The sequence below is a fragment of the Erinaceus europaeus genome, chromosome 16, assembly GCF_950295315.1.
Source record: "Erinaceus europaeus chromosome 16, mEriEur2.1, whole genome shotgun sequence".
Taxonomy (NCBI): domain Eukaryota; kingdom Metazoa; phylum Chordata; class Mammalia; order Eulipotyphla; family Erinaceidae; genus Erinaceus; species Erinaceus europaeus.
Window position 1 is genome coordinate 351,580 of NC_080177.1, and position 20,562 is coordinate 372,141.

The 20,562-nt window shown below is 68.9% G+C and overlaps 3 protein-coding genes across 4 annotated transcripts; 1 reads left to right on the top strand and 2 right to left on the bottom strand.

Moving 5' to 3' along the window:
- Positions 1–20: 20 nt before the first annotated feature.
- On the bottom strand, positions 21–4,531 carry CLK3 (CDC like kinase 3). Its single transcript, XM_060174267.1, has 13 exons — positions 4,398–4,531; positions 2,907–3,055; positions 2,607–2,820; positions 2,330–2,426; positions 2,188–2,254; positions 1,978–2,094; positions 1,308–1,474; positions 1,140–1,234; positions 891–1,020; positions 737–819; positions 568–647; positions 397–487; positions 21–311 (listed from the first exon to the last, which is right to left on the bottom strand). The coding sequence occupies exons 2-13, from the start codon at positions 3,053–3,055 to the stop codon at positions 135–137; spliced, it is 1,467 nt and encodes a 488-aa protein (XP_060030250.1). The 5' UTR covers positions 4,398–4,531; the 3' UTR covers positions 21–134.
- Positions 4,532–5,361: 830 nt separating this feature from the next.
- ARID3B (AT-rich interaction domain 3B) lies at positions 5,362–18,766 on the bottom strand. 2 transcript variants are annotated; one of them, XM_060174250.1, is made up of 9 exons: positions 18,682–18,766; positions 15,816–16,299; positions 11,560–11,628; positions 11,285–11,357; positions 9,298–9,481; positions 6,855–7,093; positions 6,545–6,709; positions 6,318–6,413; positions 5,362–6,157 (listed from the first exon to the last, which is right to left on the bottom strand). In XM_060174250.1, exons 2-9 carry the CDS (start codon positions 16,227–16,229, stop codon positions 6,018–6,020), a joined length of 1,380 nt encoding a protein of 459 aa, XP_060030233.1. In that variant the 5' UTR covers positions 16,230–16,299; positions 18,682–18,766; the 3' UTR covers positions 5,362–6,017. The 2 variants fall into 2 exon arrangements, with proteins under 2 accessions (XP_060030233.1, XP_060030232.1); XM_060174249.1 differs by having other exon boundaries at positions 18,644–18,723.
- Positions 17,255–18,784, top strand: LOC132533515 (basic proline-rich protein-like). The gene has a single exon (XM_060175594.1). It carries the CDS (start codon positions 17,255–17,257, stop codon positions 18,782–18,784), a length of 1,530 nt encoding a protein of 509 aa, XP_060031577.1.
- The last annotated feature ends 1,778 nt before the right edge of the window (positions 18,785–20,562 follow it).

A 20,562-nucleotide genomic window follows, 5' to 3' on the forward strand; every position in this document is an offset into this window, starting at 1 on the left:
GCCGAGCCACAGCCCGACTACAAACAGTAAGAAACGCTTTATTAGAACTTTAAACATATAAATAGCGAGGGCGGGCGCTGGGCCTCCCTTCACATTGCTCGGTGCCACCCTGTCCCGTGTCCCCGGTCCCCGCGTCATCTGCTGGGGTTGCGGCCAGTGTGAAAGCACCGCTCCTCGGGGGTCAGGCCGGCAAAGAAGGGGTGCAGGAGGGCCTCGGCCAGGGTGATGCGCCGCGCAGGGTCGAACTCCAGCATCCGGCGCATGAGGTCAAACAGCTGCACGTGCTCTGGGGAGTCCTGGAGCAGGTAGCTCTGGGCGGGGAGACGGGCTCATGGGGCAGGGCTCCCCATCTCTCGGGCGCCCCCCGCTCCACCCGGCCCCCCCCCGCAGGCTGACCTGCAGGGGCTTGCAGTTCTCCTTGACGTATCGGCCGTCGGAGCTGTTCTCGTCCCAGACCAGGTCCCCCCTATAGAAGTACTTCTGCTTCCTGGAGGGGCGGGAGGGGCGTCGGGTGGGCCGGGTCCCCGCGGGCCCCGCCCCCAGACCCCTGCAGGCCCCCGGCCCCACCTGGTGCGGTGGATCATGTGTGGTGGGATGGGCCCCAAGATCTTCTCCATCATCACCAAGTGCTCTCGATTCTCGTGGGTCTGTGGGGCAGGCAGGCAGGCTCGGGAGGTGCCCACCCCACCCCACCCCACGGCGAAGGGGCGGGCCCGGCGCCCCGCCCGGCACCCACCTGGAAGAGCGTGAAGCCGCGGTAGTACTCAAAGAGGATGCAGCCGATGCTCCACACATCGCAGGGCTGGGCCCAGCCGAGCTCTAGGGGCGGGCGGGGCGGGCATGAGCCGGCGCCGGGGCGGCCCCCCTCCCCCTGGGCTGCCCGCGCTCACCGAGGATCACCTCGGGCGGCCGGTAGTGCCGCGTGGCCACTATGGTCGTGTGGTGCTCGTGGTCAAAGGTGGCGCTGCCGAAGTCAGCCACGCGGATGCTGGTATTCTTCACCGCCTTCTCTTCGCAGCTCTAGGGGCGGGAGCGTCGGGGCTGGGGTGTGGGGTGCAGGTGGGGACCCCAAGGCCCTTCTCGAAGCTCTAGTGGGGGCTGGGGTGTGGGGTGCAGGTGGGGACCCCAAGGCCCCATACCTTGTGCTCATTGTAGAGGGTCTCAAACTCAGAATTCACAAACAGGATGTTCTCTGGCTTCAAGTCAGTGTGGGTCAGCTGGTTCTCATGCAGAACTGGGGGAGGGGAGGGCTGAGTGGAGGTGGGGGCCGGGCCGGCCAGGCCTGCCCCACCGGGGTCCCTACTCACAGCGCAGCGCGTGGCACAGCTGGTAGGCCATGTGTCGCACGTGGGGCAGCGGGTAGGGCTGGAAGTTGTTGTCCTTCAGGAACTCGAAGGTGTTCTTGCCCAGCAGCTCGAAGGCTATGCACATGTGGCCGTGAAAGTTGAACCAGTCGGACATCAGCACACACAGACTGTGGGGACAGTCGGACATCAGCACACACAGACTGTGGGGACGGTCGGACATCAGCACACACAGACTGTGGGGACGGTCGGACATCAGCACACACAGACTGTGGGGACGGTCGGACATCAGCACACACAGACTGTGGGGACGGTCGGACATCAGCACACACAGACTGGGGAGACGGTCGGACATCAGCACACACAGACTGGGGGGACGGTCGGACATCAGCACACACAGACTGGGGGGACGGTCGGACATCAGCACACACAGACTGGGGACGGTCGGACATCAGCACACACAGACTGGGGGGACGGTCGGACATCAGCACACACAGACTGGGGGGACGGTCGGACATCAGCACACACAGACTGGGGGGGGGGGGCAGGTGGTCAGCAGCCTGTCCACCCCGGGTGGGACGGGCACGGGGCCCCGACACCGGCCGCCCGCCCGGCCCCCAGAGTGGGGCAGGACACCCCGGGACGGCCACCCCGCGCACGCTCCCGCGCTCACAACTTGTTCTCCTTGTCCTTCTCCTTGATCTTCTTGAGCACATTGATCTCCAGCCTCGCGGCCTCGCGGTACTTGCCGACATTGCGGATGATCTTCAGGGCCACCTGCGACTTCCCCCTGGCGGGAGGCGGGGGTCTCTCAGCCCACCCGTGCGCCCCCGGGAGACCCCCACGTGGCCCGGGGCGCTGTCCCGGACCTCGGCGCCCTCACCTGGCGTGGTCCAGGCACTCCACCACCTTGCCGAAGGTGCCCTCGCCCAGGTTACCCACGATCTCGTCTAGGAGAGAGGGAGCGGGCGTGAGGGGGTGCCCGCCCCCGAGGGCGGGGGAGGGGGTTACGGAAGGCGGAGTACATCGCTGCTGCAGCCAGTCGCCGGTCCGGCACACCAGATGGCCCTCCTTGTCGTCCTCCACGCCGCGGCTGCCGCGCTTACTGCTCTGCTGGCTTCTCTGCGCCGGCCGCACCGCCAGCGGGACGCACGCGAGGTCCGAGCCCGGGCACGCGGCATATACAATGACAGGGACAGTGCGGGGGACCCGTCAGCTCGGCCGCCCGCCCGCCAGCCCCGGGAGGAGGAGGAGGAGGAGGAGGAGGCGGCGGCGGCGGCGGAGGCGGGCCGGACCACTCACCGAGGAGGCGCTGCTGCAGGAGCGCGTGCGGCGTTTGCGGCAGTGGTGGGCGTGCCGGCGGGGCCGCTGGGGTTCCTGCTCCCGCGAGCGCCGGCGGTGCGGGGCCCGAGCCCCGTAGCCGTCCTCCCCGAACGACGGGCTGTGCTCCTCGCAGTGGAAGGCCTCGCTGTCGCGGCGCTCCCGGTACCTCCGCGGGTAGGGCAGGCGCTCGTGGCTGCGGGCGGCGGGCAGGCTCAGGGCAGGCCGGGCGAGACCCTCGGCCCAGGGCCCCCGGGACCCTGCACCCACACGCGGCCTCACCTGCGGGAGCGGGACTTGCGGGGCGGCTGCCGGCGCGGCGGGTAGCGCGGCCGGGCCTCGTGCTCGCGGCTGTAGGAGCGGCGCCTCTTCCAGCGGCAGCTGGGGTAGGGCTCGGGCTCGGGGGAGCGGCGCCGCTTGCAGTGGTGCATCTGTGGGGGGCGTCCTCAGCACCGCGGCCGGGGCTCTGCCCAGCCCAGCCCCCCCCCCCCCCCCCCCGCCCGGGTCACCAGGCGGGCACGACCCCCGGACCCACCCCCGCCCCTGACCGCAGCCAAGGCCGCGCCGTCGCCCTCACCGGTCGCCCTCACCTGCGGGGACCCGGCGGGCGGGCGGCATCTCCACCCCACGCCCGTCTGAGCTGCCGTCACGGCCAGCGCTGCCCCTGCCCTGCCGCCCCCTCGCCGTCACCCTGTCCTCCTCCCTGCCCTGCCCTGCCGCCCAGCTGTCATCCCTGTCCCGTCATCCCCGTCATCCCCACCTCCCTGTCCCCGTCTCCCCGTCCCTGTCATCCCTGTCCCCCCGTTATCCCCATCATCCCCGTCCCTGTCTCCCCGTCCCCATCATCCCCGTCTCCGTGTCATTCCGTTCCTGTCCCCGTTATCCCTGTCCCCCCGTGTCCCCGTCCCAGTGTCCCCATCCCCCGTGTCCGTCCCCATCTCCGTCTCCCTGTCATTCCGTTCCTGTCTCCCTGTTATCCCTGTCCCCCCGTGTCCCCGTCCCAGTGTCCCCATCCCCCGTGTCCGTCCCCGTCATCCCCGTCTCCCTGTCATTCCGTTCCTGTCTCCTTGTTATCCGTGTCCCTGTCCCAGTGTCCCCATCCCCCGTGTCCATCCCCGTGTCCCCGTCCCCCGTGTCTGTCCCCGTCTCCCCGTTCCCGTCATCCCCGTCTCCGTTATCCCTGTCCCCCCCGTGTCCCCATCCCCCGTGTCCGTCCCCCCCCCCCGTGTCCCCGTCCCAGTGTCCGTCCCCCCCCCCCGTGTCCCCGTCCCAGTGTCCGTCCCCCCCCCGTGTCCCCGTCCCAGTGTCCGTCCCCCCCGTGTCCCCGTCCCAGTGTCCGTGCCCCCGTCCCCCGTGTCCCCGTCCCAGTGTCCGTCCCCGTCTCCCCGTTCCCGTCATCCCCGTCTCCGTCTCCCTGTCCCCCCCGTGTCCCCATCCCCCATGTCCGTCCCCCCCGTGTCCCCGTCCCAGTGTCCGTCCCCCGTGTGTCCCCGGCCCCCGGGTCCTGCCAGGCCGCCGCCAGCGGGCACCTCCCTCAAGGGCACCGGCCCCCGGGCGCCGGGACTGGAACCGTGGCAGCCGCACCCCCGGCCCCGGGTCCGAGCCTTAACCGCCGGCGGGGCGGCTCCGGGGTCCCCGACTCCGACCCGGTGCGCACGGCCGACCCGACGCCGCCCGGGGCCGCGGGGACCCCAGGCCGGGCTCAGGGCGAGAGGTCGGCGCCGGGCTGGAGGCCGCCCCGCCCGAAGCCGAGCTGTGCCGGCGGGGACTCACCGTCTCGGCTCCGGCTCGCTAGGCCCCGCGCCCGACCCGCCGCTTCCGCTTCCGCCGCAGGCCCCGCCCCCGCGAGGCCTCCCCGGGCGGCCGGCCGCTCTAGCCCGCGGTCGCGGCTCGCTGGTGCGCTCTCCGGCCCGACCCCCGAGGTCCCGGCGCCCCGGCGGACTCCCCGCCCTCACGAGCGGCCGGGCCGGGCCGGGCAGCGCGGGACTCCCCCCGCCGCGTCCCCAGGCGGCTCCGCCGATTGTCCCCGCGCGGCGTCAGGGGCCCCCGCCGGTCGGGACCCCCAGCACGGGCTCCGGCGTCAGGGGCCCCCGCCGGTCGGGACCCCCAGCACGGGCTCCGGCGTCAGGGGCCCCCGCCGGTCGCGACCCCCAGCACGGGCTCCGGCGTCAGGGGACCCCGCCGGTCGCGACCCCCAGCACGGGCTCCGGCGTCAGGGGACCCCGCCGGTCGCGACCCCCAGCACGGGCTCCGGCGTCTTTCGCGCCCCGCCTCGCCCGAAGTCACCAGCCCGACAGGGGTCCCTGCTGTCCAGGCCGCGCCCTGCCGCTGCGACAGGACGGAGAGAGGGACCCGGCGACTGACCCCCCCCACCCCCGGGGACCCATCAGGGGCACCCAGCCTCCTGCAGCTGAGCCTGGACAGCGGCACCCAGGGGTCCCTGCCCCTCGCCGCCCAGGGCCGCGGGGACTCGGTGGGGCTGCGCCCCTCTGCCCGCAGCGGGCATGTGACAGCCAGGCCGGTCAGCTGCTGCGGCCCCTGGGCCTCGCTGGCGGCCGGCGGGCAGGAGCCACCACGCCCGCCCTCGGCTCCCGGGCCCCTGGGCGCAGACCACTGGCCGCCCCGCGGGGCAGAGCACAGCAGGACCTGTGGGCGCCCACCCGGGACAGTGGAGGCCAGGCCTCGTGTCTGTGTCTGGGCACCGGGTCCGGAGGAAGCTGGAGCAGGCGGCTGGGCAGCGTGGAGGTAGGTTTATTGAAGTAGACCGTGGGGACAGGGCACTGGGCGCCCTCGGGCTGCCTGCCTGTGCGCGGCCTGAGGGGTCGGGGGACGCTGGCCCACCCGCCTGCCCGCTGGGACCGGGCTGAGGTAGGTGCTGCGCTGCCCATCCCGGCTGGGTGCGGGAGGGTGGCACTGGGGCGGGCAGCCGGCACCCCACCACCACTCCCTGAGTCTCCTGCCCCGGCTGGATGAGGGCAGCTGTGCCCGGGGCAGGGGCGCCTCTTTGGTGCTACACAAAGTCGTCAGCGACACGAAGGTGGCCGGAGGAGCTGGGGCGCGTCCCATGGGACATTCACGGTGACGGTCCCAGGTCTGAGGTATCTGGACCCGGCGGGCGCCGGGGCTGTGGGAACGGGGACGGGGCGCCGGGTGCCCCTAGCAGAGCCTGCGGGCGGGCGGGGACAGGGTGCCCCCGAGGCAGGCAGGAAATAAATTAAGGGGCGCCTGGAGGCCTCCAGCCCCAAGTGGGGGACAGATTGTCGACACACTACGCCCAGCGGGGGTGGCGGGGCCCCCGCGATCCCTGAGGGGCGACGTGGCCTCCGTCCCCGCGGCAGGACCCGACACGAGGGGCAGCTCCCGGTGAGGTGACGTGTGCGGCTTCCAGGGGCGTCACAGAGACCAGCTGGTGGGGGGCTCGGCGCCCCGAGATGCAGGGGGGGCAGCAGAGCAGCGAGGCGACGGGCCGGCGACAACCGGGGGGGCTGTGCCCGCCAGGAGGTGGACGACCGGCTTCTGTGCGAACAGCACACCTGGGGGCAGGTACGGGGACAGCTCTGCACCCCGGGGACCCCCTCTGGCTGGGCCCAGACAGGGGTCTCCCCAAGCCTGTCAGAGGGGTAGAGGGGCCGCACCCAAGGTGGCATGGTGTGGCTGGCGGCTGGGGCCCTGGCCCGGGGTGCGAGAGCTCACCTGTGTAGGTGGTGCCGTCGATGTCCAGGGACACGCCGATGCGACCCACGCCGCCGGGCGCCAGGCTCAGGGCCGCCGGCTCCGCTCGGTCCTCCGCTGTGGACACAGACACAGGCTGCTCAGCCGGCCCGCTGGCCCCGCTGCGGGGATTCTCTGGCGCCCACCAGGCCCGGCCCACCCCTAGGGTTCAGCCCGCCGCCGGCCGGCCCGCACGGCGCCCGGCTCACCGCGGCCATTGAGGCGGATCCTCAGGGGCAGCGGCGTCGCCACACCCAGCAGGCCGCGCTTGAAGGCCGGGGGTGCCGGGCGCGGCTCCGCGGGCGGCCGAAGCCTCCTGTCCAGCGGCTGTTCCACGCGGGAGCCTGGCTGCTGGCTGCTGGGCACGCCGTCCCCTGGGGAGGACCGGACGCTGGGCTCTGCCCTGTAGACAGACGCCCCCCAAACCCCACGCCTGTCCCGAGGGCACTGCGCCACCCGCCCCAGGCTCCCCGGGGCCTCTGCCGCCCGTACACGTGCCTCGCCCAAGGCCCTGCACACCTGTTCTGAGCGCGGCCGCGGGGGACACGCGCGGGCTGCTGGACGTCAACCCGGACCCGGGGCCGCGGGCCTTGGGCGCGGCCAGCAGGGCGGAGGCCGCGGGCGGGCTGCCAAGCAGCGGGGAGCTGTAGCTGGGCCGCCGGCCCTCCCGCCGGTTACCGTCGATGGCGGCCTGCAGCTCGGCCGGAGAGCTCAGCGCCTTCCGCTCACACTCGTAGGCGTACAGGTACTTCATGTACCTGCGGACGGAGCGCGGCCAGGTGAGAGGCGGGGCCGCGGAGCCCGGGCAAGCCCCGCCCCTGCTTCAGGGCCCCGCCCCCACGGGTCCAAGCCCCGCCCCTGCTTCAGGGCCCCGCCCCCACCGGTCCAAGCCCGCCCCTGCTTCAGGCCCCCGCCCCCACCGGTCCAAGCCCGCCCCTGCTTCAGGCCCCCGCCCCCACCGATCCAAGCCCGCCCCTGCTTCAGGCCCCCGCCCCCACCGGTCCAAGCCCGCCCCTGCTTCAGGCCCCCGCCCCCACCGGTCCAAGCCCGCCCCTGCTTCAGGGCCCCGCCCCTGCTTCAGGCCCCCGCCCCCACCGATCCAAGCCCGCCCCTGCTTCAGGCCCCCGCCCCCACCGGTCCAAGCCCGCCCCTGCTTCAGGCCCCCGCCCCCACCGGTCCAAGCCCGCCCCTGCTTCAGGGCCCCGCCCCTGCTTCAGGCCCCCGCCCCCACGGGTCCAAGCCCGCCCCTGCTTCAGGCCCCCGCCCCCACCGATCCAAGCCCGCCCCTGCTTCAGGCCCCCGCCCCCACCGGTCCAAGCCCGCCCCTGCTTCAGGCCCCCGCCCCCACCGGTCCAAGCCCGCCCCTGCTTCAGGGCCCCGCCCCTGCTTCAGGCCCCCGCCCCCACCGATCCAAGCCCGCCCCTGCTTCAGGCCCCCGCCCCCACCGGTCCAAGCCCGCCCCTGCTTCAGGCCCCCGCCCCCACGGGTCCAAGCCCCGCCCCTGCTTCAGGCCCCCGCCCCCACCGATCCAAGCCCCGCCCCTGCTTCAGGCCCCCGCCCCCACGGGTCCAAGCCCCGCCCCTGCTTCAGGCCCCCGCCCCCACCGGTCCAAGCCCCGCCCCTGCTTCAGGGCCCCGCCCCCACCGGTCCAAGCCCCGCCCCTGCTTCAGGGCCCCGCCCCCACCGGTCCAAGCCCCGCCCCTGCTTCAGGCCCCCGCCCCCACCGGTCCAAGCCCCGCCCCTGCTTCAGGCCCCCGCCCCCACCGGTCCAAGCCCGCCCCTGCTTTAAGGCTCCGCCCCCCTGCCCTAACTTTTTTTAAATTTAATTTCTCTATTGGAAAATTAATGTTTTACATTTCGATAGTAAATACAATAGTTTGTACATGCATAACATTTCCCAGTTTTCCATATAACAATACAACCCCCATTAGGTCCTCTGTCATCCTTCTTGGAGCTTGGAGCTTAACAACCCCCCCAACTCGAAGTCCCTCCCCCTGGCTCCTCACTGCATCCCCCCCCACCTTCCTTCCCAGGCTGTCCTGTGCAGACGCCAGGGTCAAGTTAACAACAAAAAGGTGGGTGGGGAGATAACACAATGGTCATGCAGAGACTTGGGGGGCTGGGTGGTGGTGCACCTGTTAAGTGCACATGTCACACCCCCAGTCCCCACCTGCAGGGGGATGCTTCATGAGTGGTGAAGCAGGTCTGCAGGTGTCTCTCCCTCAATCTTCCTTCCCTTCTCAATTTCTGTCTGTCCTGTCAAATGAAAATAGAAAGGGGGGAGGAAAAATACGGCCGCTGGGAGCCCCAAAGATAACCCTAGTGGCAAAAAAACAACACACACACACACAAAGAGACTCTCATGCCTGAGGCTCCAAAGTCCTAGGCTCAATACCCCGCACCACTAGAGCCAGAGTTGAACAGGGTTCTGGTAAAACAAACAAAAAATAGGTTTCCAGTGGGGCCAGGGAAGGCGGCTGGGCTAGGGGCTGAGGTGGGGTTGGGACCAGCACCCAGGGATTCTCACTGTGCTGTAGGCACCCAGGCTGGAGTGGCTGGCAGAGAGGTCTGATGAGGGAAATGGGCAACGCCACTCACAGGGCATGACAGGGTAGGGGCAGGGGGACACACGGCTCAGGGGGTGGTGACTCAGGTCTGAGCTCCAGCGGGAACTCCTCAGGAAAGCTCCGGACTAACCAGACACACTGGGTGTGGTGAGGGGCCTGCACTGCTCTGGGTCCCTTCCTCCCCTGCCCTGCCAGCTCACTGGGTGCCCCGCCGGCCCCCACAGGCCCCCCACCCACACTCACTGGGTGCCCCCAACGGCCCTCGCAGCCCCCCGCCCCCCCAGCTGGGTGCCCCCGCCGGACCCCGCAGCCCCCCACCCCCACTCACTGGGTGCCCCCGCAGCCCCCCACCCCCACTCACTGGGTTCCCCCGCCGGACGCCCACCCCCACTCACTGGGTGCGTAGCGTGAAGGCGGCGCTGGTGATGGAGGTGGGCAGGCTGAGGCCCTTGGTGACCTCTCTCCACAGCTTCCTGTTGATGACCTCCACCAGCCCCCCCTTGTCCGTCACCAGCTTGTACAGCAGGTACAGGTCCAGCGTCTGCTTGGCCATGATGGGGATGCGGCTGATGGGGGTGCCTGGGGGACAGCAGACCTGCAGGTGCGCCTGGGCCTCACCTGGCCTGAGCCACACACACCACTGCCCCCACCGCAGGGCCCCCACCTGGGAGATGGGACCTGCATCCCCATCCCCGTAGGGCCCCCACTGCACACACAGACCCCCCCCCACTGCTACTCAGTGCCTGTTCCTGCTGCCAGAGCCCCACTCCCAAGTCCTCTGCGTGTCCCCCTTCTGTGTCTCCATGGCGACCCCAGTGCTGTTCTCTGTAGCTCCCGCCCACTTGGAGGGGTGTCTGCTGGGCCAGGACCGGTCTGAGGGACCACCAGCCTGGAAAGCAGGGACCAGCCTGTGGGGGTCAGGGACTAGCAGGGGAGGCAGGTGCCAGCCTGGGGGAGGGGGCAGTGGAGGGACACTGATCTGGGGGGAACAAGGACTGGGGGAGGCAGGGACCAGCAGAGAGCAGTAGCCCCACAAGCCTGGCAGATGGTGGGTCTGTGAGGTGACTGGCAGCCAGGATCAAGACTGGGGTTGGGCAGCATCCACAGCGAAAGTCAGCATCTGGAGCAGGGCAGACCTGTCAATCCTGTGTCCCCACCCCAGGGCAGTGAGTGGCCGCAGTGCCCAAGCCAGGGGTGGGGTTCAGGAGCCCACCATGCAGACGGGCACCTGCCTGCCCAGACCCTGCAGAACAGCAGGGGACCCCAGGATGGGCATCCAGAAGGCTGGGAACTGTGTAGATGGAATAGCTGGGAGGGAGGACGTGGCACAGACCCTGAAACACCAGTGCGGCCTGGGCTGGGGCAGGGCCTCACGGCTACGATCAGGACACAGACCCTGAAACACCAGTGCGGCCTGGGCTGGGCCTCACGGCTACGATCAGGGCTAACCCTCAGAGAGCCAGTGTCTGAGCTCAGCCTACGGGCGGGACTGCGTGTCCCCAAGCATAAGGCCACGTCCAGCCTGGCACCACATGGGTCTCCCTGTCCCCACCCTTAGTGAGCGGAGCGGCAGCCTGCGCTCGCTGCCAGGACCGAGGCTTGGGGGGATCCAGAAGAGAACTGGGGGGTCGTAGCCGCATGGAACCCAGGCCAGCCCGTCGTCTCCCCCGGCCCTGCCCCTCGCAGGCTGGCCTGTCTGTCCACAGCTTGGGCGGGGAGCTGGCCGCCCGGTGGCTTACCTTCCTGCACCCCCAGCTCTGCTGTGGGAGCACAGGACCCAGGTCCTCAGGGGTCCCTGGTCATCCCTGGGGCAGGGCGTCCGCTGCCTCTGGGCAGCTGGCTGACCCTCAGCAGGAGGTGGGTCATTAATCACACCTCTGACAGGAGGGGGCTGCACTGGGGGGGCCCTTCCTGCCCCTGGCCAAGGCCTGTTTCCTGGCTTTGAAGGCTTCATCAATCACGTGCGTGACAGGAGGGCAGGGCAGCCCAGGAGGAGGGGGGGGCCTGGCCAGTCCCCCTGCCCGCCCCCAGCTCTAACCGTGGGAGCCACACAAAGCAGCACCTGCCCCCGGCAGGGGAAGCAGGCTCCCCACACAGCAGTCAGCTGGTGGCCACACCCAGGACACCTGACACCGGGGCCTGCCTCCTGCAGCCCACACACTCTGGGGTCCCTGTACCCTGACATCTGTGGGGACCTTGCCCCCACCTGCTCCCAGGGTCCCCGCGCCCTCACGCTGCCCGAGCGGCTGCCCCCTGCCCGTCCACCTGCGGGACGGGACAGGCCGGGAGCCCAGGAGGGCTGGGTGGCCAGAACTAAGGCTGGTGCGGCAGGGAGGGGCCGGGGCCGGTGCTGGCCCCACTCCGAGGGCACTGGGCACTCACCCCTCTTCTGCATAAAGACAAAAAGGTCATCCAGGAACAGCTTCCGCCCGGGGTCGGCGTCCAGTTGGTACAGCTGTGCGAGGCCGGGACAGGCGTGAGGCCAGGGGCCTTGAGGTACCCACCAAGCACCCTGGGGGCAGCGGAGGGGCTCCACCAGAGCAGGGCCGTCTCCTCATTCACAGAGAGGAGAGACCATGGCAGCACAGCCCCCAGGTGATGTGGGGTGCTGGGACTGCTGCGACCCTACCCGCTGAGCCACCCCACCCCACACAGACCTTGGCGAAGTCTCGAGAGACCTCTCGTCCCCGACCATCTGCCTCCTCACTCCAGGCATGGGCGCCGTTCTGCAGGAGGAGGGGGCACAGTTAAGACAGCCCCCCACGTGTGCCCCAGGACTGGGTGGGAGCCCCCCAAGCCTGCACAGGGGGCAGGAGCCCCCCCCACACAGCCCACGCTCCCCTTCCTGAGGCCACTGGCAAGGTGTTGGATGCCTCAGCTCCCAGACTCTACAGCCCCCCGGCTCTGGGCCAGCCCTCACCCCAGAGACCCCCCCCATACGGGGGAGGCCCACCCCCAGATGCAGTCAGCAGGTGCTCAGGCTCCTTAGACGGGGCCTGCCAGTGGGGGCGGGGCCTGGGGGACATTCCTGAGTCCACTGTGACACCCAGCACCCCTCCCCCACCGCCCAGGGCAGCTGAACCTCCAGGAGCCAGCCTTCGCCTCTGAGGGATGGGGGCAGGGCTGGAGAGGGATAGTGGGCCTGCCTGCAGAGGCTGAGCTGGGAGGTGTCTGCTCTGTCCCTGCACCAGACAGACACACACACACACACACACACACACACACACACACACACACACACACACGCCCCAGCTCTGAGCCGGCCTGTGGCGGCAGGGAGACAACGCCCTGGTCAGCAGGAGGTGTCCCTGGCCCTTCCCAGCCAGCCGGAAGTGGACTGAGTTGGGGCCAGCAGCTCCAGTGCCATCAGTCACAGCCCTGGGCAGGAGGGACAGATGGATGCATGAGGCCCCACAAGGAGGCCCTCAGAACCCACTTCACCGGCAGAACTGAGCTCTGGGTGTGAACTCCCCTCCAGATATGGGCTCACCCCCAAGAGGCTCCAGCAGAGGGCACGGAGCCAAACACCCCAGGGGCTGTCCCCAGAGGCCCATGGCCCACGGTGCAAAGTGATCCCAGGAGAGTCAGGAGCCGGCTCTGAGGGGGAGAGGGAGGCATGGAGCTCGCAGCTCCGGACAGACAGCAAAACCAGCTCCTTCTGGACCAGCCACCCGCAGAGGCCCAGCCTTGGGCAGAGATGGCAGATGGCTGGCTAGGACCCCACAGGACAATGGGAACACACCAGCCAGTTCCAGCAGCAGTGGGGAGAGACCTAGGGCCAGGTGATGGGGGGGGGGGTGATTGCTGGCATGGCGGGTGGATGGGAGGCCTCTCCCAGGAGCCCCCTTGAAGGCCACTTCTGGGTCCCGGCCATCTGCCCCGCCCACAGCAGCTAGCCCTTACCTGGGCTCTGACCCAGGGTGCCCCCACCCCGGTCCAACACCTCCAGACATGTCGGTGCTCGGAGCAGGCTGAGACCAGCCCAGGGCCCCAGACCCCAAGAGCCTGGCGCAGAGGCGTCTTCCTCTGAAGCAAGCGCAGGGTGATTGCTGGGCTTCAGGGCTTACACTACCAACACACTGCGTCGGTGGCTGTTCTTCTTGATTTTTTTTTTTTTTTTTGGACAGGATAGAGAAATTGAGGAGAAGATAGTGAGAGAAAGGCAGACCTGCTTCACTGTTTGTGAAGGCACCGCCTTGCAGGTGGGGAGCCGGGGGCACAAACCAGGATCCTTGCGCAGGTCCTTGCGCTTTGTACTATGTGAGCTTAACCTGGTTCACTGCCTGGCCCACCTCCCCTTCCCTTCTCAATCTCTGTCTCTGTCCTATCACAAAGAAAAAATTCCACCAGGAGCTGTGGACTTGCTGTGTAGGCACCGAGCCCCAGTGGTAACCTGGATGGCAATGAAGTAAATAAATAAATCTTTGTTTATAAAGAAAAATACTGCCAGGGGCCAGGCGGTGCACCTGGTTAAGCGCACACACTACAGTGTGCAAGGATCCAGGTTAAAGTCCCTGGTCCCCACCTGTAGGGAGAAAGCTTCACGAGTGAAGCAGGGCTGCAGAGGTCTCTCCGTCTCTCTCCCTCTCTATCTCCCCTTCCCTCACAATTTCTCTGTTTCTATTCAAAATAAAGACTAAAACAAATTTAAAAAAAACACCGCCCAGAGTGCTCTGAGAGTGGGAAGAGCTTTGGACTTACAGGCATGAGGTCCTGGGTTCAATCCCAGCCACACATGTGCCAGGCTGCTCTACTTCTCTCTTGCCCCGACTGTCTCTCATTAGTAAACAAATCAATCTTGGGAAACAAAAAGGAGTGATAACCAGGCTGCCGGCAGGCCCGATGCCGACCCCATAGGCAGCTCCTGCTGGACAGCACAAGGGACCCCAGTAGAGAGGAAGGGGTCCCGCCAAGCACAGGGGCGCCTGTACCCAGGGCTTGGGAGTCACCCAAGCAGCCACAGAGAGGTGGCTATGGGGGCTGGGGGCCCTGGGGCTGGAGGGTGGCTGAGGGGCCCTGGGTGCTCCCTGGGGGCTGTGGAGATGCTCCCTGGGGCTGTAGGGGTGTCTGGGGACCCTGGGTGCTCCCTGAGGCTGTGGAGATGCTCCCTGGGGGCTGTGGGGGTGTCTGGGGGCTGTGGGGGTGTCTGGGGGGGCCCTGAGGTATTCCCTGGGGGTGGAGGGGTGTCTGAGGGGTCCTTGGGGTGCTCCCTGGGGCTGGGGGGCTGGGGGTCCTCCCTGGAGCCAGAGGAGTAGCTAAAGCAGAGTCACTCTAGCACCTTCTGAGCACCTGGGGCTTCCAGAATTAAGCTCTGGACAATTCAGAGCTTTTAAAAGTGACACATTCATGTGGTCCAGGAGGTGGCGCAGTGGTAAAGCTTTGGACTCTCAAGCATGAGGTCCTGAGTTTGATCCCCGACAGCACCTGTGCCAGAGTGATGTCTGGTTCTTTCTCTCTCCTCCTGCCTTTTTCATAAATAAATAAAATCTCTTTTTTAAAAAGTGACCTATTCAAAGAGCTAAACCCACAAGGCAAGAACACACAGGCTTTATCCTGAGGAGACACACAATGGTTCTGCAAAGCCTCTCCTACCTGAAGCTTGGAGGTGCCAGTTCCGATCCCCAGCACCACCATCAGCCAGAGTGAGCAGGGCTCTGGTCTAAGATGAAGTATTTGAGGCTGGGTGGCGGCGCACCTGCTTGAGCACACACACTGCCATGTACAAGGAACCGGGTTCAAACTCCAGCTCTGCTCCTGCAGAAGCTTCACAGGCAGTGAAGCAGGGCTGCGGGCATCTCTCCCGCAGCCCCAGTGCCAAACCGCACAGAGGCGAGGGATGGTCCTCTTCCCTGCCCACGCAGAGCCATGGCGTGGCCCTCCCTGCCCACTCACACAGTAAAGCTGCCTTTCAGGGTGCCCGTCAGCTGTGGTGGCCCCGCACCCTGGGAGCCGCCTGCTGGCAGGGATAAAACTTGAAGGTGCCTGCACTCTGCACCCTCCTGTCAAGCCCCCGGGGCACAGCCAGGTGCCTTCCAACAAGGGGGGGTGCTGGCAGCCCCACTCTGAGCAGCAAAACCCACAGCCGCCCCCCCTATCCGACACCGGGTGGAGGATGAGCCGGGTGCGGGGCAGTGTGTGTGTGTGTGTGTGTGTGTGTGTGTGTGTGTGTCACTGACTTGGCAGCCACCCCGTGGGGGCCAGGAACAGGTGCCACTGGGGCTTGAGCCACCCCCATGGCGGGGGCAGCCAGGCAGCGGCTCCAAACACCTGCTGGGCTTCACTTTCGAGGACCAGCCACACAGGCTGGCCAGCTGCCAGGCCCGGAGCCTCCCTGACTCAGCAAGGAGACAGCTACTCCTGGGTGGGCACCAGCCACTGTCTAGGAAACCACGAGGGTCATGCGGGTGCCCTCTGAGCTGGCAGGGGTGCTGGGGTGCCCAGACCCTCTCCGTCCTCTCTGCTGGGCCTGTCCTGCTCCCCTGCAGCGGGTCCCCTGGTGGCCGGCCCACCCAGCCACGACCTGGGCCTGGGCCTCCGACAGACCACGTTCCTCCCGTGACCCCTGGTCCCCCGACACCCCGTGGTGCTGCAAGATGAGGCAGGGCCTCTGCGCCCATCTCTCAGACCTCTTAGGGCCCCACCCCGGGGTCCACACCCCCTCCCCGTGACGAGACGAGCTGGGCGCTTTTGAGCCGTGGGGAACAGGCCTCAAACGCTCCAGGTCCCGGGTTTGAGCCCCTGACACAGAATACATGAGTAAGCTCACCCTTTGTTTTCTGAGCAGAGATGAGGACCCTCTTCCATGTCCCAAGAAAGGTGGCACGGGAGAGAGGACACTGCACGACCAGGGTCCACAGTGCCACCTGTGCCCCATAGCTGGGGGTCACAGCCTTGGCCCCACGGGAGCACTGACCTGCTTGAGCTGCTGGTCCAGGCTCCAGCCGGGCGGGGCCTTGGTGGGGTTTCTGGCAGGGTCTTCCCGAGCTCGCAAAGGGTGGGGTGGGGGCCTAGGCGTGCCCCTGGGGTCCTGGCCAAGAGTCTGCAAGAATGGGGCTGCCACCTGCCCCGTGCACACCTCTGCCCCATCCTCCTCATCTCCCAGAGCTCCGTCCTCCTCCTCCTCCTCCTCCTCCTCCTCCTCCTCCGGCTCTGAGCTCACGGCCCCTCCATCACAGGCCCGGGCAGCGGGAACGTCCAGGGCCCGGCTGCCCAGGGGCCTGGCAGGCAGGGGGCTGTACTTCCGGGCGGGCAGGAACGCCACCTCCCTGGCCTCTTGGGTCTCCACCTGCAGGCCGTCACGGGTGGGGGGCTGTGGCCGGGGCTCCATTCCTCCCCGGCTTCAACGGCCGGCTAGTGGGCTCAGGATCCAGGCCTTGGGGGGCAGGGGGCAGCGTTCACTGTGGAGCAAAGAGAACGTGTGTGAGGGGCCGTGCAAGGACGGGAGACCACGCAGGCCGCCGAGCCCCTGGGCCCGGCCCGATGCTGCAGGAGCGAGCGAGACTGTGGAAGGGCCCAGCCAAGGATTCTGACCTCCCTCCCTCAGCATCACAGCCCTGGCGCAGCGCCAGCGGGTGCCGAGAGTGGTCAGCAGGCATTGTGGGCAGCGGGGGCAGGGCCTGTGGACCTCTGGGGGTGGGGTCCTTGGCCCACCCACATTCCTGCAGCCGTCCAGTACAGCCCCACCCCCAGCCACCCTCAGGATCAGCCTGGGTTTTAGGGAACAGGCCCCCTGACCCCACCTCACAAAAAATGAGCCCCAGGCACAGTGGAACCCCATCTGTCTCAGGCTCTGTGTGCGCACCAGGTGGGGACTGGGGATGGGGTCAGTGGGCAGAAACTGAGGGTGCTGCGTCAGGTGAGAGCTCTCCTAGGGTGGGGGAAAGGAAGCTTGGGGTGGGCGGGCATCATCTGGCAGGTTCCCCTTGACTGTATTTCTTTTTCTTTTTTATTTTAATGGGGGGGGGGGGGCTGAGCTCCGGCTGATTTTGGTGCTGGGATGGAGCCCAGGACCTGGGAGCTCGCTCAGGCAGAAGAGGCTCTTGCAGAGCCCCCGAGCGGTCACCCCAGCATTTCTTTCTGAGACCCCAGTCCCAGGAGGCCCCCAGCCCCACTCCAGGCTGGGAAGAGCTCCCCTGAGTGAATGGAGGCAGGCAGGGACTGTGTTGGGCCTGAGAAAACAACAAGGGGATAAGGCAGACCCCCACCGTGTAACCCCTGCGCCGGGACCCCCCACTCCCCATCAGGCGACCCCTGCCCCCGGGCGGCCCCCACTCCCCATCGGGAGACCCCTGCCCCCGGGAACCCCCCACTCCCCATCAGGCGACCCCTGCCCCGGGAATCCCCCCACTCCCCATGGGGCGACCCCTGCCCCGGGGAGGCCCCCACTCCCCATCGGGAGACCCCTGCCCCCGGGAACCCCCCACTCCCCATCGGGCGACCCCTGCCCCCGGGAACCCCCCCACTCCCCATTGGGAGACCCCTGCCCCCGGGTGGCCCCCACTCCCCATCGGGCGACCCCTGCCCCCGGGAATCCCCCCACTCCCCATCGGGAGACCCCTGCCCCCGGGAATCCCCCCACTCCCCATCGGGCGACCCCTGCCCCCGGGCGGCCCCCACTCCCCATCGGGCGACCCCTGCCCCCGGGAGGCCCCCACTCCCCATCGGGCGACCCCTGCCCCCGGGAATCCCCCCACTCCCCATCGGGAGACCCCTCCCCCCGGGAGGCCCCCACTCCCCATCGGGCGACCCCTGCCCCCGGGAACCCCCCCACTCCCCATCGGGAGACCCCTGCCCCCGGGAGGCCCCCACTCCCCATCGGGCGACCCCTGCCCCCGGGAATCCCCCACTCCCCATCGGGAGACCCCTGCCCCCGGGAACCCCCCACTCCCCATCGGGAGACCCCTGCCCCCGGGAACCCCCCACTCCCCATCGGGAGACCCCTGCCCCCGGGAACCCCCCACTCCCCATCGGGAGACCCCTGCCCCCGGGCGGCCCCCACTCCCCATCGGGCGACCCCTGCCCCCGGGAACCCCCCACTCCCCATCGGGAGACCCCTGCCCCCGGGAACCCCCCACTCCCCATCGGGAGACCCCTGCCCCCGGGAACCCCCCACTCCCCATCGGGAGACCCCTGCCCCCGGGAACCCCCCACTCCCCATCGGGAGACCCCTGCCCCCGGGAACCCCCCACTCCCCATCGGGAGACCCCTGCCCCCGGGCGGCCCCCACTCCCCATCGGGCGACCCCTGCCCCCGGGAACCCCCCACTCCCCATCGGGCGACCCCTGCCCCCGGGAGGCCCCCACTCCCCATCGGGCGACCCCTGCCCCCGGGAATCCCCCCACTCCCCATCGGGAGACCCCTCCCCCCGGGAGGCCCCCACTCCCCATCGGGCGACCCCTGCCCCCGGGAACCCCCACTCCCCATCGGGCGACCCCTGCCCCCGGGAATCCCCCCACTCCCCATCGGGCGACCCCTGCCCCCGGGCGGCCCCCACTCCCCATCGGGCGACCCCTGCCCCCGGGCGGCCCCCACTCCCCATCGGGCGACCCCTGCCCCCGGGAGGCCCCCACTCCCCATCGGGAGACCCCTGCCCCCGGGCGGCCCCCACTCCCCATCGGGCGACCCCTGCCCCCGGGAGGCCCCCACGCCCCATCGGGAGACCCCTGCCCTCGGGCGTCCCCAGATGCTCCCCCCCCAGGAGCCCCCGGCCCCGCCCCGGCCGCTCCGCCGAAGCTCGCACACCTGCCGCCACCTGCCCCGCCCGCGCGCGGGCCGCATACCTGCGGGTCCGCCGGGCAGCCGATCTGGCTGCGCAGCTGCGTCTCCGCGTCCGCCGGGGGCGGGGCCTCACCGGGGCGGGGCCAGGCTGTGGGCGGGGCCTGAGGCCGGAAGCGGCGCGAGAGGCACGGGGACCCGAGGGGGCGGGGCCTGGACGGGGCGGGGATTTCTTCGGTGGGCGGGGCCTGGACCGGAATTGCTCGGAAGGGCGCGAGGGAGGGGCCGGCGGAAGTACTGGGGCCGCGCTCGGGATGCCGGAGGCGGAAGTGGGCGGGGTTGCATCAGGGAGGCGGCGCGCTTCCGGCGGGCGGCTGGCGGGGATGAGGGGACGGGGTGGGGGTGGAAGGGGTGTCACCGCCAATGGACGGAGGAGCCTAGCGGGGCGGGGCTGGGGCCGGAACCCCGGCGATCGCCTCGTCCCCGCGCCCACAGGGGCCTGTCCGCGGGCGGGACACGGGGTGGAGGTCGGCCTCGGTCGCGGGACCGGAAACTCCAGGAGGCTCCTCCCGGAGCCCTGCAGCACGCCCCCACCTTGCAGCAACAGACGCCCCAAACTTGCACCTGCAGCCCGCCCCCTGCAGCCCTGCACCAACAGCCCTGCACCAACAGCCCTCCCCCTGCAGCCCTGCACCTGCAGCCCTGCACCAACAGCCCTCCCCCTGCAGCCCTCCCCCTGCAGCCCTGCACCTGCAGCCCGCCCCCTGCAGCCTTGTACCTGCAGCCCTGCACCAACAGCCCGCCCCATGCAGCCCTGCACCTGCAGCCCGCCCCCTGCAGCCCGCCCCCAGCCCTGCACCAACAGCCCTCCCTATGCAGCCCTGCACCTGCAGCCCGCCCCCTGCAGCCTTGTACCTGCAGCCCTGCACCAACAGCCCGCCTCATGCAGCCCTGCACCTGCAGCCCGCCCCATGCAGCCTTGTACCTGCAGCCCTGCACCAACAGCCCTCTCTATGCAGCCCTGCACCTGCAGCCCGCCCCCAAACCCTGCACCTACAGCCCGCCCCCAGCCCTGCACCTGCAACCCTCCCCATGCAGCCTTGTACCTGCAGCCCTGCACCTGCAGCCCGCCCCCAAACCCTGCACCTACAGCCCACCCCAACCCTGCACCTGCTGCCCAACCCCAAACACTGCACATACAGCCCACCCGTGCAGCCCTGCACCTACAGCCTACCCCCAAACCCTGCACCTGCAGCCCGCCCCATGTAGGCCTGCAGCCTGCACCCCCACAGCTCTGCATCACAGCTCTGCAACCCTGCACACCTCCTGCAGCTATGCACCTGCCCCCAAGCTCGGCACCGTGCACGCCTGCACCCCTCCGCCACAGCCCTGCACCCCACCCCACTGCAGCCCTGCAGCCCTCCCCTCCCTCAGCCCTGCACCCCATCACATCCCCAGATCTCAAGTCCAGGCTTTGGCCACAGTGCCATGTCCTAGCCACCACATGGGAGCACTGTGCAATGGGGGAGCTTTGTGAGTGGTGGAGTAGTGCTGTAAGGTCTCTCCTTCTCTGCCTCTCACTCACTGTTGTAAAAAATAATAATCTTAGCGATCCCCCAATAGTGGGAGTGCGCTGAGAAAGCACCTAGCCAGCCAGGCTAGTGGCAAAAACCCCAAAAGCAAAGGTTTGCCGGGTCCCAGGATGCCATGGACCACCAAGCTGCAGACGCTACCATGACGCCAACCTGACTTCCCTGGGCAGAGGACCTCACCCATGTGTCCTGGAAACCCCCGTCCACATGTTGGTCTGCTTCTAAATTCTGCTTCTAAAACCGCTTCTGTGTCATTGGTTTAATCCCCCTGCTTAACCCTGTGTTCTGTTTACATAACCACTGTGAACTAAGCACCGCTCTGCCTCCAGGGCACTGGTTTAATCCCCACTGTTT

What these genes read in the sequence shown, in the direction of transcription:
- LOC132533515 (XM_060175594.1), top strand. Translation starts at nt 17,255, where the DNA reads ATGGGGCGACCCCTGCCCCGGGGAGGCCCCCACTCCCCATCGGGAGAC.
- ARID3B (XM_060174250.1), bottom strand. Translation starts at nt 16,229, where the DNA reads ATGGAGCCCCGGCCACAGCCCCCCACCCGTGACGGCCTGCAGGTGGAG. An exon ending in CGCGGCCGCGCTCAGAACAG is followed by an intron (nt 6,710 to 6,854) that starts GTGTGCAGGGCC and finishes GGTCCTCCCCAG; the next exon opens with GGGACGGCGTGCCCAGCAGC. An exon ending in GATCCGCCTCAATGGCCGCG is followed by an intron (nt 6,414 to 6,544) that starts GTGAGCCGGGCG and finishes CTGTGTCCACAG; the next exon opens with CGGAGGACCGAGCGGAGCCG.
- CLK3 (XM_060174267.1), bottom strand. Translation starts at nt 3,055, where the DNA reads ATGCACCACTGCAAGCGGCGCCGCTCCCCCGAGCCCGAGCCCTACCCC. An exon ending in CCTGCAGCAGCGCCTCCTCG is followed by an intron (nt 2,427 to 2,606) that starts GTGAGTGGTCCG and finishes CGGCCGGCGCAG; the next exon opens with AGAAGCCAGCAGAGCAGTAA. An exon ending in CCCTCTACAATGAGCACAAG is followed by an intron (nt 1,021 to 1,139) that starts GTATGGGGCCTT and finishes TCCCGCCCCTAG; the next exon opens with AGCTGCGAAGAGAAGGCGGT.